Here is a 25,217-nt window from a genome sequence, read left to right as displayed (position 1 = left end):
ACAGAAAACCAGTTTTACTTACCTGGCCCTCTACTTCCCAGGCAGATGGCACTCTGTCATGCTCCAGCAGTGGACTGTTCTCCAGAGTCCTCACATCCAATGTAGGACTATGGTCCCTGCAATGGTCTTGACAGAGCACCTTACACCCCTGCTAGAGCATAGGGGAGAAGCTGGGCGGACAGGACTTTCAGTGCAGAGGAGCCTACAGGAACAGAGGATCGGGTACGTGGAAGTGCTTTTCACGGACCCCTAGGCATAAACAAGAAGTTAACCACTGCAAGGGAGGTTTTATTAGGTCTCCTGAAGTTTAGCTTTAAATAAAAATACATACTGAGAAAATATGGAGGCTGCCATTGCTGACTGTCGTTCTGGCTATAACGTTGCTCCAATGGCTTCAGCACTGTCTTAGTGACCGAACTGGAACGAGTCCTAACTTCCCTCTGTTTTTCTATTTGGCATGCCTATCCCAGGCCTCAATCCAGAGAAAGGTATCTTGTATTTTCAAAAAGACGTCAGCAATACCAGACCCCATATTTTGCTCAGTACAGGTTTTGTTAAAGGATATGCTTCTTTGTATAAATCATGGCAGTGCATATCGAAAACAGAAAATTTTGCATTACCAAAAAGTATCTCCAATCTATAATGTTGTTAGGCATTGGTCACCAAGGAAATGCTAACTGATTTTACTTCTTTGACAACTAGGATCGTGTGCAGGTGTGTGCTTCTAACCTTTAAATAGTGCTGTCTTTGAAAGTTCTGGTCTTAACCAAGGATTGTTATCCAATCAGTGTGGTTCCCAGAATACCAGTCATATGATTACCATGGATGATATGACACAATGATCACATGAAGATTGGTAGGAAACACATTTCTACTGAAAAAAAATAAATAATTCAAAATGTTTTCGATTTGTCAGCCTACAAACTTGGGCAGGGCATCTATTACAGTGGTATACCGCATAAAAAAGCTTTATATGTACTTAAAAAATTGTATGTGTCCCCATCGATGAGGGAGATTCATCCCGATATTTGTACTGGGGACCACTGTCATTGAAACAGAAGTGAAGGGAAATGTTAGTCCCCAAAACGAGAGGTAAGGGGTAGACTTTCAATAGAGAAACCTCTTCTGGGAATAACTGTCTAAGATGGGACTTTCCCTCACTTTTGGAGTCTTCCTTTCATGTCCTGTTGCCTCTCTTTGACAGGACGTGACTATTTCCCAAATGGTTTACAAATTCCAAGAAAAAAAAAAAAACAGGGTTTTTACCCTTCCCTTCCCTACTAAAAAAAAAGTGGCTAAACCTATACTCTAACTGCTTTAGAACATTACAATGCTTTAGGCATTGTATTTTGGACGGGCGGCTCCTACAGGCACATAAATGTACCTGTATGTCGCTGCCTGCTTCCAAATTCAGCGCGTGTGCATGTCCCCCCCGCATGACTCCCCCTGTCATTAGACAGTAGGATTTTGATACCAGGTCCCGGACAATGATTTATGGCCAGGACTTGCTGATCGACTGTGTCCAATCATAGCCCAGAGAGGGAACAATCGCTTTGTTTTGTCCCCTTGCAACCACCTCCCCGAAACACCTTGATTATGCTGAGATGGTAACCCCTTCCCAGCCAATGTCATTAGTACAGTGACAGTGTATTATATTATCACTGATCACTGTATTAGTGTCACTGGTGATGTCAGTGTGAGTTAGTCAGTTCCCACACAGTGTCACTTAGTGCCAGATTGCCCACCACACAATCTCAGTACAAGTCACTGATCAGCACCAAAACTAGTATAAAAAATTAAATAAAAATTCCAGTATAATATAGTTTGTAGATGGTATAACTTTCACACAAGCCAATCAATATACACTCATTAGGATTTTTTTTCTTTTTTACTAAAGACATGTAACAAAATAGATTTTGGCCTATTTGTGAAGAAATTCGATTTTTACATTTTTTTAATGCATATGTTTTACAGCAGACCACGCAATTACCAGTTAAAGTAACATAGTGCTAAAAAGCAAAAAATGGCCTGGTCCCAAGGGGGTAAATTTTTCTGGAGCTCAAGTGGTTAAGCCCTTTTTAATTTTAAATTATGTCATTCATATGCCTTTTTTTATGGTAATACCATACTGGCTTTAGTTACTATATAAAGGGATACATTAGGGTTTACTTTGGAACAATGTTTTGTTTGACATGTTAACACGCAAAAAAGTTTGCACATAAGCATATGCAAAAGAGTACAAATGAATCATATGTAACACAGGTTGACACTAAGCACAGCAGGGGCACAAGGCACATACTCTACAGTCTAATCGGGTTAGTGAAACACAACAAAAAAAAAAAATCAATCATTGGCACACTATTAGCTGGATGTGGAGGGTGTGAGCAATCAATATAAAAGTTCAATAGTAAAACAGAGTCTCTGGGGTAAGCTGCTGGCTTTGTATGGCTGCAGGCACAGAATAGAGCTAGAAGACACTCTGCAGAAACAAAATAAAAAGAAAGAGCAGCGCCACCTAAGTGCAGCAATAGGGTATGTTTATTCCAAACAAATGAATAAAATTCACAGGATATCAGAGATATCAGCGCATGTATCTGGATATAAAGTGTTCATCCGCTGTGGGGGAGGACAGGCTGCGGTACATGTGGAGTGCCTCTCGTCACGGTTGCACTAGTGGCTCCCAACGCTTCCTGGGACACGGGCACACTCTAGAGAAGTTGGCTGACGTCACATCCGGGTGTCAGGTGGAGCATTCAGAGCATGTGTTCTCCTTCATCAGGCAATTGCGTGCATGCTCTGAACGTGCGCACTGCCCGCTCTACCTGACATCCAGATGTGACCTCGGCCGGCTTCTCTAGAGTGTACCCGTGCCCCAGGAAGCGGTGGGAGCCACCAGCACACCTGTGACAAGGGGCACTCCACATTGTACCACAGCCCATCCTTTCCCAGAGCGGGTGAACATTTTATATCTAGATACATGCGCTGATATCTCTGTTATCCTGTGAGCGTCATTCATCTGTTTGTTATAAACATACCCTATTGCTGCACTTAGATGGCGCTGCTCTTTTTTGTTTTGTAACAGGGTTAGTGGCAAATATTCTTTGTGTTTTTTTACCGTTAGGGACAGGAAACATTTTTTGGCCATGTCGGTTTCTCACAGAAATCTAATATGTGTAGATAAACAAATTGTAGCCGGGCAGTATAAATAAAACACACAGTACTGCAGTGGTAACTGTTGCCATTACCACAATCCCAATGGTTTCAGGAAAGAGGGAGACGGCAGGAAATCCAGCACTGGGATAGCTTTATCCTCAGCTGCACAGCTGACCCAAGGGCTGCTAAAACTCTGCTTCTCCCACTGGGTAAAAGTTTGTATAGTTACATATAAAACTGCAAGTCGGCACATATCAGCTTCTACAAATTACATGCAAAAATGTGCATGTCACCTTGACTGTGTCCATACAAACGATTGTATGCATAGGTTCCTAAATTCTTTTTTTTCCAATATGGTAAAGCAGCTAAAAGCCTGTTCTTATGGGTTTATGTCACAACAGCTGTGTCTTTCCCTCTGCTTTGCTGTTTGCTGCAAGTATCAGATTTCATGTCTTTGTGTTCCCACTCCAACTGGCAGCTTTCCACATTCCTTTTCAGTACACAAGCTGCACCTCTTTCCATTATATGGAGAGAAAAAAAACCTGCTTCACTGAGAGCATTAAACTATCCCAGGACTCTTACTACTACCTAAAGAACATGCAACTGTACAACAATGTGTACAGCAATTAAATAAATCTATGACCAAAGCAAAGATTGAACCAGATTGTGTTGAAGAATAGTCCTGATCAAGCACAGAGTCAGAGATTAGAACGGCATTTAATGTTATATTTCTAATATTACAAGTAGGGAGAAGCAGATTACTTACAGGGCTAAGTAGATAAAGAAATTATTTAAACCACTGGAAAAAAAAAAACCTTTACAGAGTCCACCATCATAGAATATTTTCTGTTGACCATAAAGCTGGTTACAATTGCCCTGGCATTTGGGTCTCATGGGTGCACTGCAGAAAATGTAAGAGATGATTTGGGACCAAAAGTACCCTATTTACACAATCAGTGGCAGTTTTTGTACTCTGACCCCGTTCACACTGGGGCGACGCTACTTGCCGGGGCGACCTCACAGGTCACGGTGCGCAGCTCGCACCGCGACCTCGGAGTGGCCGGCACGGACTTCATATCATTGAAGTCAATGCAGGTCGCTCCGGGTCTCCCCAAAGAAGCTCCGGACCCTTTTTCTAAGTCGGAGCAACTTGTGTCGCTCCTATTAGAATGGGTCCACAGCTTCTCTATGGCAGGCGACCTACGGCGACCTGTCAGGTGACCAGGTCGCCTGACAGGTCGCCCCAGTGTGAACGGGGTCTAAAGGGTTACTTAAAGTGATTGTAAAGTCTTGTTTAAAAAAAAAACAAACAAAAAAAAAACATGTTATATTTGTATACTCTTATACACTGTGACTTTCTCATTTACATGCTTGTACTTGTCCAATGGCATGCTTGCAATGGACTGATGCCTCGGACACAGCCAGGACACTAGCAATATTAAAAATAACAAACATGTTATACTTACCTACTCTGTGCAGTTGGTTTTACACAGAGTGGCCCGGATCCTTCTCTTCTCAGCTCCCTCTTCTGTGCTCCTGGCTTTTCTCTCCTCCTTTTGAGTGCCCCCACGGCAAGCAGCTTGCTTGGGGGCACCGGAGCCGAGTTACAGCTCCCTGTGTCCATTCAGGGAACAATTAAGCATACCAAGACATTTTGGACAATTTCATGCTCCCAACTTTGTGGGAACAGTTTGGGGATGGTCCCTTCCTGTTCCAACATGACTCCAGTCCAGGCATGTTGGTGGATCCCGACTATATGGTCGCGATCTTTCCCAAGCCTGAACCAGCTCTGTGATGTCAGCCGACAGCGGGCTTCATCCTGCTGTCTGCTGAGAACGGGTCACTGGAGTGCAGAATGAACTGCACTCCTGTAATACACAGGAAAAATACAGCCAAACAAGCTTTGACTGTACTTCTCCTTTAACTGAACTAAATCACCTTTTAATAGAAGCCTCAAGATAAATGGAATACCATGTTAAATTAAAGATGGACATTTTACATGGTACCAATATTATATGAGCTCATTAATCATTTTTTGCTTTTAGAAAAAGTGCACTTAGGGGGTAGAGGCTCTGTATAACTTTTGTTGCGTAAAACGTTTTCTTGAGTTGTTTTTGTATCTAACTACTAGTTTCCAGGAGGGAAGCCAAATTGTTTTGCTAATATATCCTTTTTTTTAACCACTTACCGCATACCAACGTAGGTCTACGTCGGTAAACTTTGCGGTAGTGTACCGGGATGATGCCTCTAGCTAGAGGCATCATCCCGGTACCGTGGTTTAGAGCCGACGGTTGGCTTTCCGTCGGTACCGACCGATGCGGCTCGGGAGCCGCTCGATCGGTACCTGGGGGGGCGGGAGGGGATGTCCCCCCCCTCCCGCCGCCTTCCGTGGCTTTGCCCGGGGCTCCCGTTCCACCGGGAGCCCCGAGCACCCAGCCGGCACGTCCGCCGGCTGGATGGAGTCCCGATGAATGCCGGAAACGGCATCGATCGGGTCTCCGATGACGTAACCCGGAGGCGGCGTCCATGACGTCACTTCCGGGTTACTGTGCTGCAAAAGGCGGCAAATTTGAAAAACGGCTGTATGCAAAAATGCAGTTTTCGGCGTTTTGCATACAGGGAAGTGTAGTGGAGGGGTCTAGGGTCTTTTAGACCCTCGATCCCTCCATAAAGAGTACCTGTCTGGTTATTTCCTAAATGGTGCTGAATAGTATGCCAATGTGTTGTGTTTAAATCTCACAGGGCAAAATAACATTACAAACTTCGTGTATGATTAGGTGATCAGAGAGTTTTTAATCGTTTCCTCATTAGGATTTAAAATAACACTAAATGATATCCTTATTCTCCAAAAATCCATACACAGCCACCACTTACAACCCTATTATCTATTTTCATGAAATTGTTTTATTGTGTTTTTTTACCTCCTTGTAACTTCCTCGGTAACCTCCAGAACCTCTTCTTTCCCACCTCACTTCTGTTTTTGTAGTCACATGACTACAACTAATATGTACTCCTTATTCCAAACACTTTATACATCACCTAGCTCATCTCAGGAGCAAGCAAGAGAGGGTGGCTACATTGTTACATACAGTGAGACCATGAAGAATAAAAGACGGCCTCCAGCTGAATGAAAACAGCAAAAAAACAAAAAAAAAAAAAAAGGAATTTGCAGGAGGCTGAGAGCACCAGAAGGTATTTTTTTTTAAAAGAACACCTAATCTAATAGAATTTCCTTTTTTTAAACCAGAGTTTAGTGTCACTTTAAACAATGTTCCTTTTCTGTTGTCTGATCTGTAAATTTGGGGACATAATTTGGAATTGGTACATGTTTTTCTAGTTTTATCTTTTATGTAATATATAATTTTTGGACTGCTCTCCTTTATAACTAGTTGGGTATCCCCCCCCCCCTCCATTTTCATAAACAAAAGCAGTCTTAACCTTGATGCGGTGCCAAGCTGTGTACGGGAAAGAGAAAAGAAATAAAAGATGACATGGAAAAATGTAAGTCCTAATAGTGGTACTGTACTTGCATTTATGTTATGTTTGGACAAATCAGTTGAATCAATATAATTCTGAGATTATGGTTTGGTTGTTCTTAGAAATGATACATTGTGAACAATATTGCCTAAAGTATTTGGTATATAAGGAGAGGGAAATGTTCTCCAGTTTGTTGAGTTTACGTGTAATTTCTAAGTATAAAAGGATCCATTCACTCATAGCCTAATGGGGTCCAATGGTCTGCCATTTTTGAGTTTTCAGTGTCTGCTTTCTGGGGACTCCAATCTTCAGCACAGAGGAAACTGGGAGAAGAGGAAATGTGCCATTTCTTGGAACACCATGCACATGTGTGTGGCATTGTGCAGATGGCAGAATAAATCATACATAGTTCTTCTTCTTACCATCTGACTTTGTTGCATGGCGTTGCCTGTGTGTCAAGAGGGGAGGCGAGAGTTTTTCCTTATTTACCTCTTTGCAGTGTAAATGAAGAAATATATACATTTGTACAGCATATACACTATATTTAATCTGCTGGATTTTGGGGAAGTTCTCAAAAATCTATTAACTTCATCATAATAGTTGATCTAAGTAACATTTAGTGATAGTGTGCATTGTTGTAAAGAACTGAAAGAAGCAAACCAGAGTAATCTGTAATGTGTAAATGTTACCAAGTGCCTTTTAGGGCTTATTATTGTTTTTTTTTTCTGCAGTTACATGGCTTGACAATACGTGGCTACCACTATATAATGCTACTTGAACTCCAGCTGCTGGATGCATGGCTGTATTCCAGTTTCTGTTCTTTTTGGGGACACTCCCTGATTGGAGGTCCCATTAATTGCTCTAAGTGGACTGATTTATTTTCCTGGGAAAGTTTGAGGGGGGCACATATTTTCCCTGGGAACATCATAAAAGTTAACCTTAAAATTAAACTAAAACCAAAACTTTTTTCTTTTATTTTGGATAGAGTAGCAGACGTTTATACTGCCTGCCATTTTTTTTTAAAAATCTGTATACAATGGAGGAAATGTTTCTTCACTTTCTGTCCCATATGCACAACAGGAAGTTCTCTCCAATGTAAGGGAAATTCTCTTAGACAGTTGCCACCAGTGTCCCCATTGAAAGATTTGGAACATTTTTATATTCCGGTTCTGGTGGACTTTCTTTCACATTCACTTATGGTGAAAACAGTTAGCAGGATATATAGCTATGGTAAAGCCCTCCAATGTGCATACAAACCGTAATAAAAACGTGAAAGGTGTTCCAATCCCTCTTTAGTCTATCCAAAACTAAAAAAAACTAACAAACGTTTTAGCTCCAGTTGCACTTTAGGTTAAGCTTCTGCATCATACTGGTTTTACTTTTGATATATGTTCTGGTATTTACTGTCCAAACATTTATTGAAGAGGTAAATTGATTGCCAAAATGTTGCTGTAGTAGCAGGAGCTACAAATTTAGCTTTGGACAGGAACCTTCCCTAGGGGTTTATTTTGATTTTGTTTTTGGGAGAAACATTTCATTTGGTTTCCTAAATTACAATAATGACACTAACAAGGGCAATTTCACTTACTTTGCTAACACCAACAGTTACTTTGACATAAAGGCATGAAAATGTAATGGTTTCTTAAACTAACGTTCAGAATATTTAGTTCCTATTGGTCCAACATCTTCTGCCCCCATTAATTTCCTGTGTAAAAAAAGGACCATTAAATAGCTTCCTTTTAATTCCACTTGCCATATTTGTAAGGGAAAGCCCTAAAATCTCCAAAAACATCCCTGGCCTCCAAGTAAAGAAAAACATTTTGCTCAAGTGTATGCATTTTATTCAGCATACCCTTCATGGACATGATAGTAAAGCTATATAATGGGTCAGATTTTCTCTTGGCAATTTAGGGTGGAGTCTGCAAACTGGTGTCAGATAGTGAATGATGCACATTTATTTCAGAACATGAAGCTCTCAAAAGAGGACATTTAAAGAAGAGGTACAGCCAAAGCTCGTCACAGGAGTGCAGTTCATTCTACTCTCCTGTGACCTATTTTCAGCAGACAGCGGCTAAAGTCTGCTGACGTCACAGAGCTGGTCCAGGCTCGGGAAAGATCATGACCATATGGTCGGTATCCGCCCACATGCTTGGACTGCCACTTGGCTCAGCCTCTCAGTGAGCTGCTAAGAGCTAGAGTCGGCTGCTCCCACCCTCTCCACAGTCCAGCGATCCAGTGAGCGTGGGGGGTTGGTAAAGAGCAGAGAGCCGGTGATCGGTGATGCCACATCCACTTGGGTAAGTATAATTCCCCTTAAAAAAACACAAAAAAAACCATACTTCTCCTTTAAGCAAGGTGAGTCAGGCAGTCAGACACCTGGGTGAGAGTGAATGGAATCCATTTTCTTGAGTTATTTTAAAACGGAACGTGGTTGAGTAACATGCTGGGTTCAACTCTTAAAGGAATTGTAAAGACAGAAGTTTTTTTTTTATCTTAATGCATTCTATGCATTAGGATAAATAAAACTTCTGTGTGCAGCAGCCTCCCTCAGCCCCCCTAATACTTACCTGAGCCCACCTTTATCCAGTGATGTTGCAGGATTGTTTCAGCTGCCCGGGACTCCCGTCCTCATTGGCTGAGACAGCAGCGTGGCGCGTTTGGCAATCAAAGTCAGTCAGCCAATCAGGAGAGAGGGGATAGGGCCGGGTCGAGGTTCCTTGTCTGAATGGACACAGGGAGCTGTGACTTGGCTCGGGTGCACCCATGGCAAGTTGCTTGCTGTGGGGGCACTCAACAGGAGGAGAGAGGAGTGAGGACCACAGAAGAGGGACCCGAGAAGAGGAGGATCTGGTCCATTTTGTGCAAAACCACTGCATAGAGCAGGTAAGTATAACATGTTTGTTATAAAAAAACAGACTTTACAATCACTTTAAACTAAAAGTAATTACAGTTTTCATAATAATTTTATACAATGCTTCATACTTCTGCTGGTGCTGTTTAAACAAATGTACTTCTGTCAAATCAGTATCTGAGTAACCTGTAAAGGTGGCATTGGTAAGAGAGTACTCTGAGAGTCCTTTTTTTTTTTGGTTATCTGAATTCAAGGGCACATAAGTAGATTTAGTTGATATTAATGATATGTCATATGTTAATCAGCTTGATTGCAGAAATGATCAAAATATATCTGCAAGAGACAGTGGTCTGGGTTCTTCTACCACAGTTGGAGCCCCTGCCAAGTTTTTACTATTACTGTCTATTGCCCTAATCGGGAGATCTGCCCTCACTTGTTGTCAGAATAGGAAGGGATTGATAATCTCTCTAAGAGGGATAGAATCAAAAACAATAACAATTTTACTGAGTAAGGGTCTTGTCCTTGAGCTGCAGGGCCAGGGAAGTTATGGTCACTGACCACAAATAAATACTTGATATAAATGTTAATGTTAATATACTGTATATATATATTTTTTTTTTTTTACTTGTATTTTGCTATATGTAAATTGCAAAGATGATTGCCTCACTATCAGATTTTGCTTCACGTGACCTCAAGGCAAAACTGGAACTAGTTGTTGGTGCTACAGGAACATAACCCTTGACACTCTAAGCCCTGCCTTTATGCTAGATCACAACTTTTTATTAATAGAAATACTGTAGCAGAGTGCCCATTTACTCAGCATGCTCAAATGCAGGAGTCTTTAACTCAATTTTCCACAAGTCCCTTTTCTCCTGGTCACACCCAGGGGATGTAAATTTCTCACATTCCCTTCCTCAGGAGATTAGAGAGGCAACACCTGATTAGGCAGAAATAGCTAAGCAAGTGATGTGCAGCCAGGTCAGAGGCTTGGGATGGAACCTAAATGCACAAAACTTCACTAGAAGACCAAGCTACTGTGGAGAGGCCCTCCCCAATTGTTGCCAGAGTAATCAAGTTCCAGAGTACTTGCCCTTTGTTTTTGGATTCCTCTAGCTATTCATTGGAGCTATCCTGGACTTCACTGTCGGGGACACTTTATGAGGACAATTACAAGTGGCTGTGTTCTGAGCGGTTTTACCGAACTATCAATTCTAGGGCTGACGTACTGTTACCTTGAGTCACAGAGACATTGCTTTGAAGGGTTCAGGTTTATGCATATTCTTTGCCACGCAGAACCTTTTCATTGTTGTGCAGTGTGTGCATGTTTTTGCCATCCTGAACCCGTTTGTAATATTGCTTCTAACTTTTTCATCTTTTTCATGTTTAGTAAACTGCAAGTTCCAATTACTCCCTGTGTTATCATTTACTGATAACCTATCCTGTTAAAGCATTTTTTAGATTAACTTGAGTTGACTTTTAAATTGTGAGGAAGCAAGAATATTTAATTTAACATTTAATGTGCAAACTGTCAAGATCCAAGACCCATTCAGGTTGTGCCAGTCTAAAGCAAGCTTTGTTTTTTCCAGGGTAGACCCAAATAAATCCAGTTCATTCACATTGATGTATAGTACTGAATCATTAGTGGGTTTTTTGTTTGAAAACATACCTATAAAGAAGTAAAATCAAACTTGAATCTTATGTGTATTCCTCAATGAATGTAGTTTCTCATCTGCTAGAAAAGTGTTTTATTGCACTAGGTTTCCTCTTGTTTCCTTTCAGTGTATGATACTCCAGTCTCAAAGCTATTCTGGTACTTATCGCTTAGATACACTTCCTTCCTGACCTTTGTTATAGTGGAATTCCAGTCAAGTTCTAACTAAGTCTAAATCTACTCCGTCCCCATTCTAAGACAATTCCATCTATCCTGTAAAGAAAAGATGCCAATACTTATTCGCTCTGAAGCCGCTCTGGTCCAGTCACATGATCGGTGCCCAGCACCAGCTTCAGTGTAGAGTAGAGGAGAGACAGCAACAATGACTGTAGAGCCTGAGTGATGATGTCACCTATAGGCTTACTATGGGGCAGCCATTGTAGGCTGTCCCACCTCTACACTGAATCCGACACTGGTAATGTGACCAGACCAGAGGGGATTCAGAATAGGTAAGTATACACATCTTTTCTTTGACAGGGTAGATAGAATAGTCTTAGTGCCTTTGTTAGAATTTGACTGGAATCACACTTTAAATCCAGAGCTATTGAGATAACTTTTCATTGTGCAAACTATTAGTCTTGGAAGAGCTACAAGTGTGGTGAAGCCTTTAAGAGCTGAACAACTACACATGAGAAAAAAAAACTTTGTTGCATGGACAAGGCTCCTAAATGAGATTCAAAAGAAAATGCATGTACAGCAATTTAATCTCTAAAGGTTATATGTGTGACCAGAGTTATCATTAGGCAGTGAAGCTATGCACATAGAAATGGTAAAGATTAGAATTTTTATCTTAGTCATGATGCTAAACACTTTCCTTTTAACAAAAAATGGAAAGTCAGCTCATAAGCTTATTAGTAAGTTTGCATAACATGCTACATTGTAAAAGGACCAGAAGGATAATATTCAACTATAAAGAAGTGTCTATCATGGGCTGCAGCAGTTGAAGTGTATTTTTAGGACCATTAAAAAAAGCAATACATGCACATTTCCCCATGTTTTAAGGTTCGTTCACACCAGATGCGGTGGGACTGTGCTGGGCAGTTATCCCAGTGCAGGACCACCACGTGACAAATCAAAATGCTTCATCTGCTGTTTGCCAGGTTCACACCACTCCATTGTGGTGGTGTGTGGGCATGATGCCCTGAAAAAAGGTAATGCATGTACTACTGCCTAGAGAGCAACAGGTGGTGTGTAAAGCTACCCATACAAGTGAAAGGCTGTAGGTGGCCACGCTTGTGTAAACACTGATTGCTTGTGCATCAGTGTTTAATCGCCACGTGCGGCTCGCTAAGCATGGAAAAGTGCCAGAGATTTTACAATAGAGGACTTTTGCAGCCTCTAAAAGTCTGTGTTCATGAGACCTTATCCCTTTAAAGGCCCTACAAGTCCAGAGAAATACCCTTTGACCTGTCAAAAATGCACCCAGCTCCTAAGTCCTGTTGTGGGCTGACAACACCTAGCCTTTTTTGTCAACTCTTCCCAGTTGTCTTTTTAGAAACTACTCAAACCCTTCCCCTATTCATAACATAGATACCACAGACTCATTCACACCAAAGCGTGGTGCGGGAAACCCATATTCCGCATGTTTCCCAAACCTCATTTAAATCCCACTGCCCTTGTGATCTGAAACGGATGTCAACAAAATGCTAATGACACCCCAAACACAGGTTACAGAAGTACCATGTGATCTGGTTGCAGTGCATTTTTTAAAGTAGTGCATGCACTACTTTTGGCGCAGTGAGCGCAATTTCAGCCCAAAATGCACTGCACTCAAATGACACAGGAATTGCACAGGAATGCAAGCGCGTTCCTGTGCGATTCCTGGTGTGAACTGGTCCTAATTATTTTACATCAATGATAAGAACAGGGACTCCTAAAGCCCAACTCCATGCAATAAGCTAACACAAGAAGCGTGCACAGGACACGGCAGCTCTGAATTTCTGACATGATCAAAAGGTATTTTTTGCACTTACTGAACAGGTATAACAAAACACTTTAACGCTATTACCAGACCAAAAAGTAGTAAATAGTCCAAGTTCAATGTTAAGGTTAACATACATTTTAGGGCTTTTTCACATCAGGTGCATTGAGCTGCATTTATCAATGCAGGCTTAATGCATGGACGTTTAAAAGAAAATACTTTGATGTGCCCTATCCACCTTATACAAATGTGTTGATGTGCACTGAATTAAAAGCATTATGTCTGTATTTTAATGCAACACACAAAAATATGCTGCATGTACACAGCAGCATACTTCCATGCATCTTGTTAACAGAAGTGCTGTTAACTTTAAATATAGAAAAATGTTAAAGAAAAAAGGATATTCCAACACCATGGTGTGTATGGGCTCCAAAAGTGCGAAAAGTTAACTCGCTGTAAACTACAATGATGTAAACCCAGCCCTGCTTGTGCTATATTCTTTTGGTACAGCTTAACCTTCCTTCAGCTTTCTTTTTTTCTGTCAAACTACTGCATTTGTATATAGAAGATTAGTATATAAATAGGAGGACTGCAAAAGTAGATCAATTACCTGACGGGGCTGACCAGGCAAACCACTGGTCTGCATTTGTCTCTGCATTCGGGAAGGTTGCATTAACTGACGTATCTGTTGCTGGAGAAATTGATTGTTGCTGACTTGCTGAGACTGTTGCACTGCTGAAGACTGGTGTTGCTGCTGCTGCTGCTGTTGCTGCTGTTGCTGCTGCTGCTGCTGCTGCTGAAGATAATGGATTAATCCAGGGTTTTGTGACAAATTTATTTTTTGTCCAGCAGAATCAGGTGCAAAGTGGGACAGTGGCTTGGTGTTGTTAAAAGAAAACTGATCCACTGGGTTTTCATTGACTATGCCTGTCTGCAAGCCATTTGATGGTTGTTGCATAATCATGTTCATGTTTTTTGGCTGGTTTGTGGGCATCGGTTTAAAAAGAGTGCTCTGTAAGCTCGACTGACTGCCTGTAGAAGTGAGATTAGACATCAAGGTGTTCTGTGGACTAAATGGCTGTTGATGCAAGGCTGGGCTTGAAAGCTTCTCTGGTTGATAGGGCGGAGAAGGTCCAGCATTGGCAGATGCCATATTTGGCACCATATTGTTTTGGGGGCTTTTAATTGTATTTCCTGGTATGTTGCTTGATGTTATATTCTGTAACATGGAATTCTGTGGACTAAATGGCTGCTGGTTTATTGCTGGACTTGAAATCTTTTCTGACCCATAAGGTGGAGAAGGCCTGCTGGTAGGATTACTGGTAGAAGACATACTTGATAACATTGCACTCTGTGAACCTTGTATAGCATTTCCTTGCAAACTGCTTGCATTAATGCTGGGTACCATGACATTTTGTGGACTAAAAGGTTGCTGAGGAGAGGATCCAGGCCTGTATGGTGGCGAGAGACCTGTCGGTGAAATTGTTGGCCAGTTACTTGTCGGCACTTGCTGCTTGGCTGAGGATCCTTGTTTACTGGCAGCCAGCTGTTTAAGCTGTTGAGCATGCCAATTTGCTCCAGGCATATTAGCCATTGATGAAGGTAATATAGACTGTGGCTGAGTTTTATTCTGAGCTGTAGGGACTGGTGAGGGAACAGGTTTGTTTGGTGGAGGAATGGGATAGTTTGTTCCAGTAGATGATGGTCTAATCTGTGGGGAACTGGCACTGGCAGAATTGCATCCACTAGTGAAATCTTTGTTGGTGATATTTTCCAAGTGAGATGATTGTGGAGAGGAAAGATTTGGAGTTGTACTCAAGGCTGGTTGTGAATGACTAATTACAAGTGGCTCATCTGGCTTACCTCCCAAGATCTTCTCAAGGTCCAGATCATTTGGAGATGGATCAGGCATTTTAGTTAACTCTTCCAACAGGTCCTGCAGTTCTTGGTCCACAGTCTGTAGATTATTATTTTTTTCTTCATATGGAACCTTTTGACCCATATCTGTGCTCTGTGATACAGAAAACGGGGAAGCCATTCCTCTACCATTCATGTGGTTATTCTCCAGCAGAACTTGATGACCACCCACTCCCATTGATGAAGAGTTCTGGTTGGTAGAAAAAGGGGAGTGTTGTAAATCAGGACACGAAACACCCGAGTTGCTGCCTTGTGTTTGGCCCATGGGAAGTGTAACATCATCAAGACATAGTCGCTTGTTGTCATTTGAAAAAATTATATCATTTATACTCGAGGAAACAGGAGAACTGTCTTCTTCCAGCTTTCTCTTTATGGATCCTTGTAGCTGAAAGATAAGATTAGACATTGTTATGCTTACTTGTTAATGGTATTTTCCTATACAATGTAAAATAAATACTCTAAAATGGATATGTGGGACGGGCCTGCTGTCTTGTCTACCAAAACGAAACAAACAATCTAGAATATTAGATGCAAAGCGACATGAAAATTGTGGTTACTAATGATTAACCAGTTAACAATCATCATATATTGCTCAGAGATGAAACTGGATTAGCTGCCATAGATTAGTACAGCCTTTTTAACAACCAAGGTGCTGGATTCTTCAGGGGTTCTGCAAACTTGGGGCCAGCTGCTGGTGTCCTAACAACCAATGACATCATAGGTAGATAAGGACAACATCCTTGTTTGCCTCTCCCTTGACCCTCTTTGTCAGCACTGGGGTCAAGTTAGCTGAATGAGGGAGAGAAACTGAGGAAGAAGAGAAAAGCTGGAATACTAGTCATTACCAGGTTTTAGAGGTATATTGCTTTGTCATAATAAATCACCTCTAATGTTGGGTGTCCTAAATGTGTAGATGCTGCTGCATAATGTAAAACTATTACTTTAGTTTTTTTTACATTTTAGAATGGGGGGCCTCAAGAGTGTGTATAATTTTAAAGGGTGCCTTGAGAAACACTGGATTAGTACACACTTCACATAACCATTACTTAGTGCATTACCCTTTCAGATAAGCCTTTATGACCTGTAGTATTTTGATATATTTTGGTAAGGGAATATGAAATTATGTTAGGAACAAAACTCATTGCAGAATTTTTATTTTTAGGCTATTGACAAGCAGTTTTTATCTTTGGCACTATAAATGGAATAACACAGGTCATTTACACCATATGCTAGCTTTGTGAACTTCACAATTTCTGCTATCCACTGCCTATCCTTATTTCCTATGTATAGTCTCTAGCACAATGAGGGAGATTTACTAAAACTGAAGAGTGCAAAATCTGGTGCAGCTCTGCATAGAAACCAATCAGCTTCCATTTTTTATTGTCAACGTGGTTGTAAAGGCTGAAGGTTTTTTACCTTCATGCATTCTATGCATGAGGATAAAAAAACCTTCAGTGTGCAGCTTCCCCCTCGGCCCCCCCTCCCCCTCCCCAGTACTTACCTAAGCCAGATCTCGATACGGTGATGTGCACGAGACTTGAGATTCTCCCGAGTCACTCCCTCCTGATTGACTGAGATGTAGCAGCAGGAGCCATTGGCTCCCGTTGCTGTTAATCACAGCCAGTGAGGCGGGAGCGGAAGGCGGGGCTGAGCCACGCTCTCTGTGTCGTACGGACGCAGAGAGCTTGCTCGGGAGTGACCATGCACAAGTTCCCCCACACCAAGTGGCTTGCTATGGGGGCACTTGGCAAGGGGGAGGGGCCCAGAGCGCCAGCAGGGGACCCAAAAAAAGGGGAATTGGTGCTGCTCTGTGCAAAACAGAGCAGGTAAGTATGACATGTTTGTTTTTTGTTATTTTAAATAAAGATTTTTCCTTTACAATCACAGTTGCACCAGATTCTGAGTGCTCCAGTTTTAGTAAATCAACCCCAGTGTATCCAAAATAGTTTGGAAAAAGAACATCAGATACCTGCTGTGCAGCTATGGAAACATTATAATGGTTCAAAAAAGAAAAGTCAGCAGAGCATGCTCCTCTTCACCGAAAGGTATGTAATAGACATGACAAACTATGTAACCCTGAGGAAACTGCAATAACTATATAACCCTGAGGAAACTGCAATAACTATGTAACCCTGAGGAAACTGCATTCTTATCAAATGCCTATTTTGCTTATGCCTTGACTTGGTCTAGTTGCAGTGCTTCTTGTTGGTGTTCTCTGTGCAGACCTGCCTCCACTCATCATAGATGCATTAGCAGGTTTGAAATGCACCGCCTATGTGCGTCTACTAGTCTGATAAGATTGTTCTGGCCTTGTATATGGCAAGACCCATACAATGCAACACTGAGCCAGCATGAAGCAACTAACAGGGTTCAAAAGATGTCCAAATATAAGTGCCAAATTGCAGATAAGCCTGTCTATAAAAAAAAGCTAAATTGTTTAAAATATCAGTAGAAACAGTAAAAAAAAATAAAAAAAAAAATATGGAAAATGGCAAACACAGACGAATGGCATCAATTGAGAAAAACCATAGTTATGAGTTGAAGCTGATGGACACTTTAACGTATAGCTGCTAATATCACAAATCTTCAAAATTACCATAGACTTGGAGCAGCACCTCATTGACCATTTCCAAAAAAAATCATCAAAAGCATCACATAACTGCAATTTAGGCCTGGGCTAGGATTCAAGAAATGCTTGTTTACAGGGTCAGTACATAAAGACCCATTAGCTAGTGTAAGGAGCACAGAACCTGGATTCCTGGTCCAAAGATAAGTAATCTGGTCTGATGAGTCATCTTTCACCCTATTTCTGTACTCTCTGGCAGGTTTGTGTTGGAGAGAGAGGTAAGGGATGCTGTAAACATTGTCAGTCAATCATAGCTGCATAAGGATAAAATTAGATTGCCCCATTAGCCTCTACAATTACCACACCTAAACATAAATAGGATGGCAATAAACCCAAAGCTATACATGTCATATATGGCTGCATTCATTTTCTTTTTAAGGGCTTTTTTCCTTGTGTTTTCCCCTGGTGATCTGACCAGTAACATACCTCCTGTATTAGGGTGCCTACACTCTGGATGAAGGACCCCCGGGAACTCCTTTTGACAGCAGCATTGTCAGGGGAGTGTTAGGTGTACTAACAGATTTCATTACAGAAATAAATTGAAGTCAAACTCCAGCTAACATTTTATAAGCAGTTACAGCTAACCGTTTTATTTCCTTTTGGGATAAATAAAAACTGACCATTGTAAGTACCCTCGCCAGTGGGAAATGGTTTGTCTTATCACTTTAACTGATACATCTTCAAGAGAGCTTGTTCTTTAGAAAAACAATAGACTTTCTGGCTGGATCACTAGATAAAAATAGACCAAGGGTAAGAGAGGCTGGATTCACCCCTTTTTATGGATAGTGTAGGACCCACTGATAATGGGGTACTTTGACGCAGTGGTGGGCTTGAGCACGATATGGCCATATGGTGGGACCTAACCCCCATTTTTATTTATGGATTGTCTCCATATTTGATAGCCATTTCTTTTGCATGGTTGCGCTATTCTTTTTTAATATACATGTTGCTTGGTCCATAGCTGCACAGGCTTTAGATATACATGTTCAGGGTTTGCTCCCCCAATTTTTTGCTTGTTTAAAAATAGAAAAAAGCAAGCCTTAAAAATAAAACGAATGCAGCCATCACATCTAAGAATTGGTAAACTTCATTATAATACATGTTTGCTTTTGGGTTTGATACCACTGTTAACATTTATGGAATGTTCTGCTTACTTCATCCTTTAAAGAACTTGAGGCTTTTCTTATTGATGAATTTGCACAAAACCCATCTACAAGCAGTTTAGTATTTTTATTTTTTATTCCAAGAAGAATTCCAGCTACGTCTTATTTTGTTTTTGATAATAATGTATTCTTTACATTCTCTAACATGTCTATCCCATGTATATTTATTTATTAAATGTGGCTGATCTATAGTAAAACCTAAAATGAAGCAGCTAACTGTATTTTTTTGCTCACCTATTAGGCTGTGATTTAATGAACAGGGTAAATTCACCCATGTGATCAGCTCATAATGTAATGAGAAAATGACTAGATTGATTGGAGTGTTAACTGGAGTTTAGCAGCCTAAAAATAATTTATTGCGGCAAATTTTGACAATAAATAAACCTCCTATTGCCTGCATGTAATGAGATGCAGTATGCCACTTAGGCTACAATGGAATTATGGAAACTGTCAGTGACTGTTGGGTTTCTTTAATATTGTAGTGCAAGTTCAAAGAGCAGTACTTACTGCAAAACTCCAGAGCAACCAATAAACATTGGCCTTGTGTGAAGTTTGGTTTGTAACATTCCCATGCATTCAGCACCCTACGTTTTGACCAAGTCTGTAAGAAAACTGAAGGATAAGGGAAGTAGAGATGTTGCCTGAAACAACCAATCAGATGTCTGCCTTTATTTTTATTTTTTTTACCTGTGAAAGACAGGTGGATCTGATTGTGTTACTAACGGCAACAGACTTTACTGTACTATCAATTAGCATTGAGACCTCGCAGCTCTTGAATTCTTCTTTCAATTAAAGTACAATAAAAAATATTAATATAAAATATTAATTTGTGGTGTGTGAATTGTTACAGCATTACTGACAATTCTGCATTATGTTTTAATTTCTAGAAATATATATTTATATTTTCTCTAGGCAGAAATGCAACATAACACAATGCAGAATTAGTGTTATTATAGCGTGTGCAGCCACTGGTTTAATAGCTATGACCTAGATGTCAACTTGATTAATCTATCATTAACACCACTGCTTCACATAATGAGGAAAAATCTTTATAGCCCACAAGAAACACAACAAACAAAGAAACCCAATCACTGGGATGTTAACAAGACTCAAGCAGGACAAAAGCAGTTTAAACAACAAGGTGTACATGATCGGACAGGTAATGCCATTATCCAATGGCACTGTGTAAATTGGAATGTGATTTTGTTTAATTGAAATATAACTTGCATATGGACCAGACAACAATAAATAGGAAACATTATATTATATTATAGTATTTGATTTTAATTGGTTTAAAGCTGAATCTTGGGTAAAGGAAAAAAAAAGCATGTGCTCCTAGACAATCTCATTAACTACTTTCCGACGACCCGCCGCCTATTTACTGCCGCAGGGTGGCTCTCCTGCGCAAACCAACGTGGGTCTACGTCGGTCGCGTGCGGGAAGCTAGGGGGCAAGCTCGGCACCGGGGAAGCCGATGCACGGGTCAGGCAGCTCCGATTGCCGCCTGACACCCGCGATCAGTCCCTGCTGAGTCAGAAGGATGGTCGGCTGTTGTAAACACAGCTGACCATTCTTCTCCCTGAAATGATCACAGAGCTCCTGTGATCCTTCTATATAGGATCACATGTCTCTATGGTCATTTCACAAGCCACACCCCTCACAGTTAGAATCACCCCCTAGGCTCACATTTAACCCATTGATCACCCATAGGGTTAACCCCTTCCCTGCCAGTGTCATTATTACAGTAACAGTGCATATTTTTAGCACTGATTACTGTAGTAATGTCACTGGTACCCCCAAAATGTCAGTTAAAGGTCCGATCTGTCCGCTGCAATGTCCCAGTCCCGCAAAAAATCGCAGATCTCTTTTGTGCAAACCAATCAAAATACGCTTATTGCGATTTTTTTTTACCAAAAATATGTAGCAGAAAACAAATTGGCCTGAAATGTAAAAAATGTGGATTTCAAATTTTTTTGTTATGAGAATGTCATATAGCAGAATGTGAAAAATATATATTTTTTTTTTCAAAATTGTCGCTCTTTTTTTGTTTATAGCACAAAAAATAAAAATCGCACAGGTGATCAAATACCACCAAAAGAAAGCTCTATTTGTGGGAAAAAAGGACATGAATTTTATTTGGGTATAGCGTCGCACAATTGCGCAATTTTCCATTAAAATAACGCAGTGCCAAATCGCAAAATAGGGCCTGGTCATTAAGGGGGCAAATCCTTCCGATCTTAAAGTGGTTAAAAAAAGTTTCTAACACCATAAATACTTACCTCAATCTACTGTCACATGACTATCGATACTGACTCTTTTGGTAATCTACACTGGCCAACAGGCATTGTTTCTGTGAAACCATGGTGCTGCCAGTTTAAGAATAGTAGACCCTTTGAGGCAATGCCTACATCTTTAGGACACTAAAGGCCAGAAGCAAGAACTGTGACCTAGTCTAATACTGGGAGTAATAATGTGCAGTGTTAGGGTCCAGTGGCTATTTGTTGAAAAAAAAAAATAGTAGGGTGTACCTGGCTTTAGAATGGCCACTATATGTGTTATCTCACTGAGATACAGTAGTAAAAGAAGAAAGAGGTTTCTTGTAAAAAAAAATAACTGAAGTACTCATTTTGAAAGCATCAAGTAATGATTTTTAGCAAGTCTGTAGGATTCCCATGGCCTGAAAAAATTCTGTAAAAAAAGAGTGATCATATCATTCTGGTAACTGGTACTAAATGTTACCCACCAGTGGCAGATTGATACAGGCTGTGATTCTGAATCACTGAAAAGATGGTCTAAAGGGTTTAGGAACCACCTGTTGTTCAGGACTGGCATATACACTATTGAAATCATAATGAATCAGGGAACAACTTAGAAAATAAAACACAGCAAAGCACAATTTATTCTCCAAGGAACTGCCAGACCGCACACATATCTATGCACTGCTACCAAATAATAAGTCATGTTATCTTTACATTTCGTTTCCAAGTTGATCACACTACTCCCTGAGGCTCTGTAAATCTCAATAGCGTATTGTAAGTAGTCATGCTGTACAAAATGTACCTTTGTATGCATAAGCCCTGCAGAGCTAGCAATTTCTTGGTAAATATACATGCTATATGCCTACGGCAGAAGATTTTCAGGATAGCCTTGGTGATACCTAAGCCCCTTTTCTATGTCACTGAGCCAGCAATTCCTAGGAGCGATGAAGTACTCATCCATTTTAATAGCCCCCCTGTAGTTATCCTTTGTCTATTCTCAGCAGACGTCTGTTTTCCGTATTACATGGCTTATCACCTCCTATATAACATGTTTCATATGCTACAATTCAGGAGACAGAGAAAAAAGTTGACATTAATGGGGAGCATTTTGTGGTGGGCTGTTTTGTATGATGTTTTTTTTACCTGCATTAAAGCACTGTGTATGACGCAAATTACTTATTGCAAGAAAGCAGGATTTGCCAATGGCAAATTGTGTTTACAATGAAAAACGACTGGATTTAAAAAAAAGTGTTCACTTATAAAAAAGCCTTTCTGAACTATTTTGTTTTGGATTAGTTTATATTACTAGACCTGTTCATATGCTTTGTATATAGGATTCCGTAATCTATGAATGTTCTTTTTGGAAGTTAAAATTCATGCATGTTTACATATTCAGATCTTGCAGCTTGCATGGATTATGGGTCTCTGATGGGCTACCGTTATTGGAAAAAAAAGTGTTCTAACAACCACGATTTTTGGGCAGTGTTAAGGTCTAGTGGTTATTTGTTGAAAAAAAAACTAGTAAGGTGTACCTGGCTTTAGAATGGCCACAATCTGGGTTCTCACTGAGATACAGTACTAAAATACATGCAATTATTTTAAATTCTAGCCTTTCTTCCTAAGAAGTAAAACAGGATTTGTGCAAAGTTCAAACAATTCCGAAAAAGTCTGTGTGGGATAACAATTTCAATAAGCAACATTGCTTTTTTTTTTAGTAAAACCCCAAAAGCACCGATAAATGTCCAGCTTTCACAGGAGATGCTCAAATCGTGCCTGAATTAGTCTATATATGGCCCTTCTTTGCTAAATAAACATAGCCATGCTGGCTATGGCAGTGCAATGATCTGTTCCAAATACAGTCTCTTTCACAGTTCTCAAATATTGGAATCCCTATACACCTTAGTGATACTGCAAACAAATAACTCTATAACCATGACATGCATGAAAAATACAGAAAATACGGCTAGATTTCCATTTAGATATACAGGCGGTCCCCGGGTTACAAACAAGATAGGGTCTGTAGGTTTGTTCTTAAGTTGAATTTGTTTGTAAGTTGGAACAGGTACAATTTTTAAGTGTAGCTCCAGCCAAAAAATATGGATAGCATAAGGAAGGGTTAACACCCCTGTAACATTTGTTTTGCTGTCTATGTACCTGTTCAGAAGATATCACCTCACTTTCTGTCCCCATGACAATCGGATTTTGAAAATGTTGGGTTGTTGTGGAAACAAGGATTGGTGATAAAGCTTCAGTGGAGACACCTTTTTCCCATGAGAACTCTTAGACCCCATTCAGACTAGCGCAACTTGTCAGGCGACTTGTCAGCCTGACAAGTCGCGCTCGGTCGCTTGCCATTAATTAGCACAGGACCCGTTCTAATAGGAGCGACACAAGTCGCTCCGACTTAGAAAAAGGGTCCTGTACTTTGGGGCGACCTGGGAGCGACTTGCATTGACTTCCATTATGTGAAGTCCCTGCAAGTCGCGCCGAAGTCGTGGTGCACGCTGTGCACCGCAACTTCACAGGTCGCCCCTCGAAGTCGGATCACCTCAGTGTGAACCGGCTCTTACAGGAGTGAATTTCCCTTCCTAGGGGTAGATTTCATCTCACTTCCTGTTGTCTCTCTATGTTTGTAAGTAGGAGTCATTTGTAAGTCGGATGTTTGTAACCCGGGGACCGCCTGTACTTCTAAAACCCTCCTAGCTCTCACTACACTTTTTTAAATTCTCTCCCTTCTATTTTTTGTGACATTTGTTTGACAACATTTGGTTGGTATAGCTATATTTTTACAACTCTAATGTTTGATAAATTATATCATTACACAAACATAGGAAAAGTATAAGGCTAAAAAATTACAAATCCCACTCTGACTCCATAAACGTATAACAGCCAACTTCTTCCATTAGTCAGATAAATGATAAGAATGAGAAGCTATTAGCTATCAACCCGTGACTTTACAAATCACTCTGGTGGTGACACTCCAGAGCACATGACAGAAGCTTCACTGCTTCAGGGGGTTTTAAAATACCAATATAGAAAACAAAGCCTAGTTTATTTGCTCTTTACTAAATAAAACCATGAACTCATGCAGTGGCATCTAAAAAAGGAACAGCCTGAAACAAAACACAACAAGAGGGAATAATTTCATAGGAAACACCCAGGCATCGTTATAACTTATTCATAACAGAGCCTTTGTTTGAGAACATTGTGCGGGTAACACACTGCGGCCTTGATAAAAGCATTGTAAAAGAAGGAACAGTGGGGTTTAATATGCAATTAATTAGCAAAAAGAGTCATTCTTAGTAGTGATTAGTATGATTTCTTTTAAACTCCTGAAAATAGCAGGCAAAAAATACATCGGAAAAACAAAAATACATAAATGCTTACTTTATTATTTTAATACAATAGCTAACAAACACTTTAATAATATGAAAAGAAACACTGAATAGTTTAGTTATTGTATGTGTAATGCATTTTGATAATATCACCGTGTGGAATTAAGGGATCATGTTGTTGTCTTGTACTTGTTTTCAGGGGTTTCCGTTTGCACCTCAGCTGGATGCTATGTGAAGACCAAACTTTGACAGTCTGACTCTGTGGATAGGCACACAATGACCAAAATAGTAAAACCAGTAGAAACGAGAGGTCTCTGTAGCATTACTGCCCTCATTTTTATTAGTGATTTAAGATGTGCTTGGTAGCAACTGAAGAAACTGAGATGAGACAACTGAAGTGGTTTGGATATTCAAATATCACCCAAACCGTCCTCTCCGCTCCTCTCAAGACCTCCTACTCTCAAGCTGCCTTGTCTCCTCCTCTCATGTTCGTCTCCAGGATTTCTCCAGGGCCTCTCCCATCCTCTGGAATGCTCTACCTCAATCTGTACGGCTATCTCCTACTCCAGCTGCTTTCAGGCGATCCCTGAAAACTCATCCACACCGCCAACTAATCTTCCATCAGCTCATTTCCTACTGTTACAACCTCTTGTAACACCTGCCCCACCCCATTAGATTGTAAGCTCTTCTGAGCAGGGCCCTCTTAATCCTCTTGTATTTTATTGTATTGTAACTGTATTGTCTCCCTCTAACATTGTAGAGTGCTGCGTAAACTGCTGGTGCTATATAAATCCTGTATAATAAA

At 40.6% G+C, this 25,217-nt stretch overlaps 1 protein-coding gene across 1 annotated transcript in view; it reads right to left on the bottom strand.

Moving 5' to 3' along the window:
* Positions 1-25,217, bottom strand: part of MAMLD1 (mastermind like domain containing 1) — a 278,328-nt gene that overhangs the window by 88,657 nt on the left and 164,454 nt on the right. Inside the window, exon 2 of the mRNA XM_082263405.1 lies at positions 13,724-15,415. Coding sequence (XP_082119531.1) covers positions 13,724-15,415 — 1,692 coding nt within the window. The remainder of the gene's footprint in view (positions 1-13,723; positions 15,416-25,217) is intronic.

This window comes from Pelophylax lessonae (assembly GCF_965119305.1).
Source record: "Pelophylax lessonae genome assembly, chromosome: 7".
In the NCBI taxonomy this organism is placed as follows: Eukaryota; Metazoa; Chordata; class Amphibia; order Anura; family Ranidae; genus Pelophylax; species Pelophylax lessonae.
This window is presented reverse-complemented; position numbering and strand designations above follow the sequence as displayed.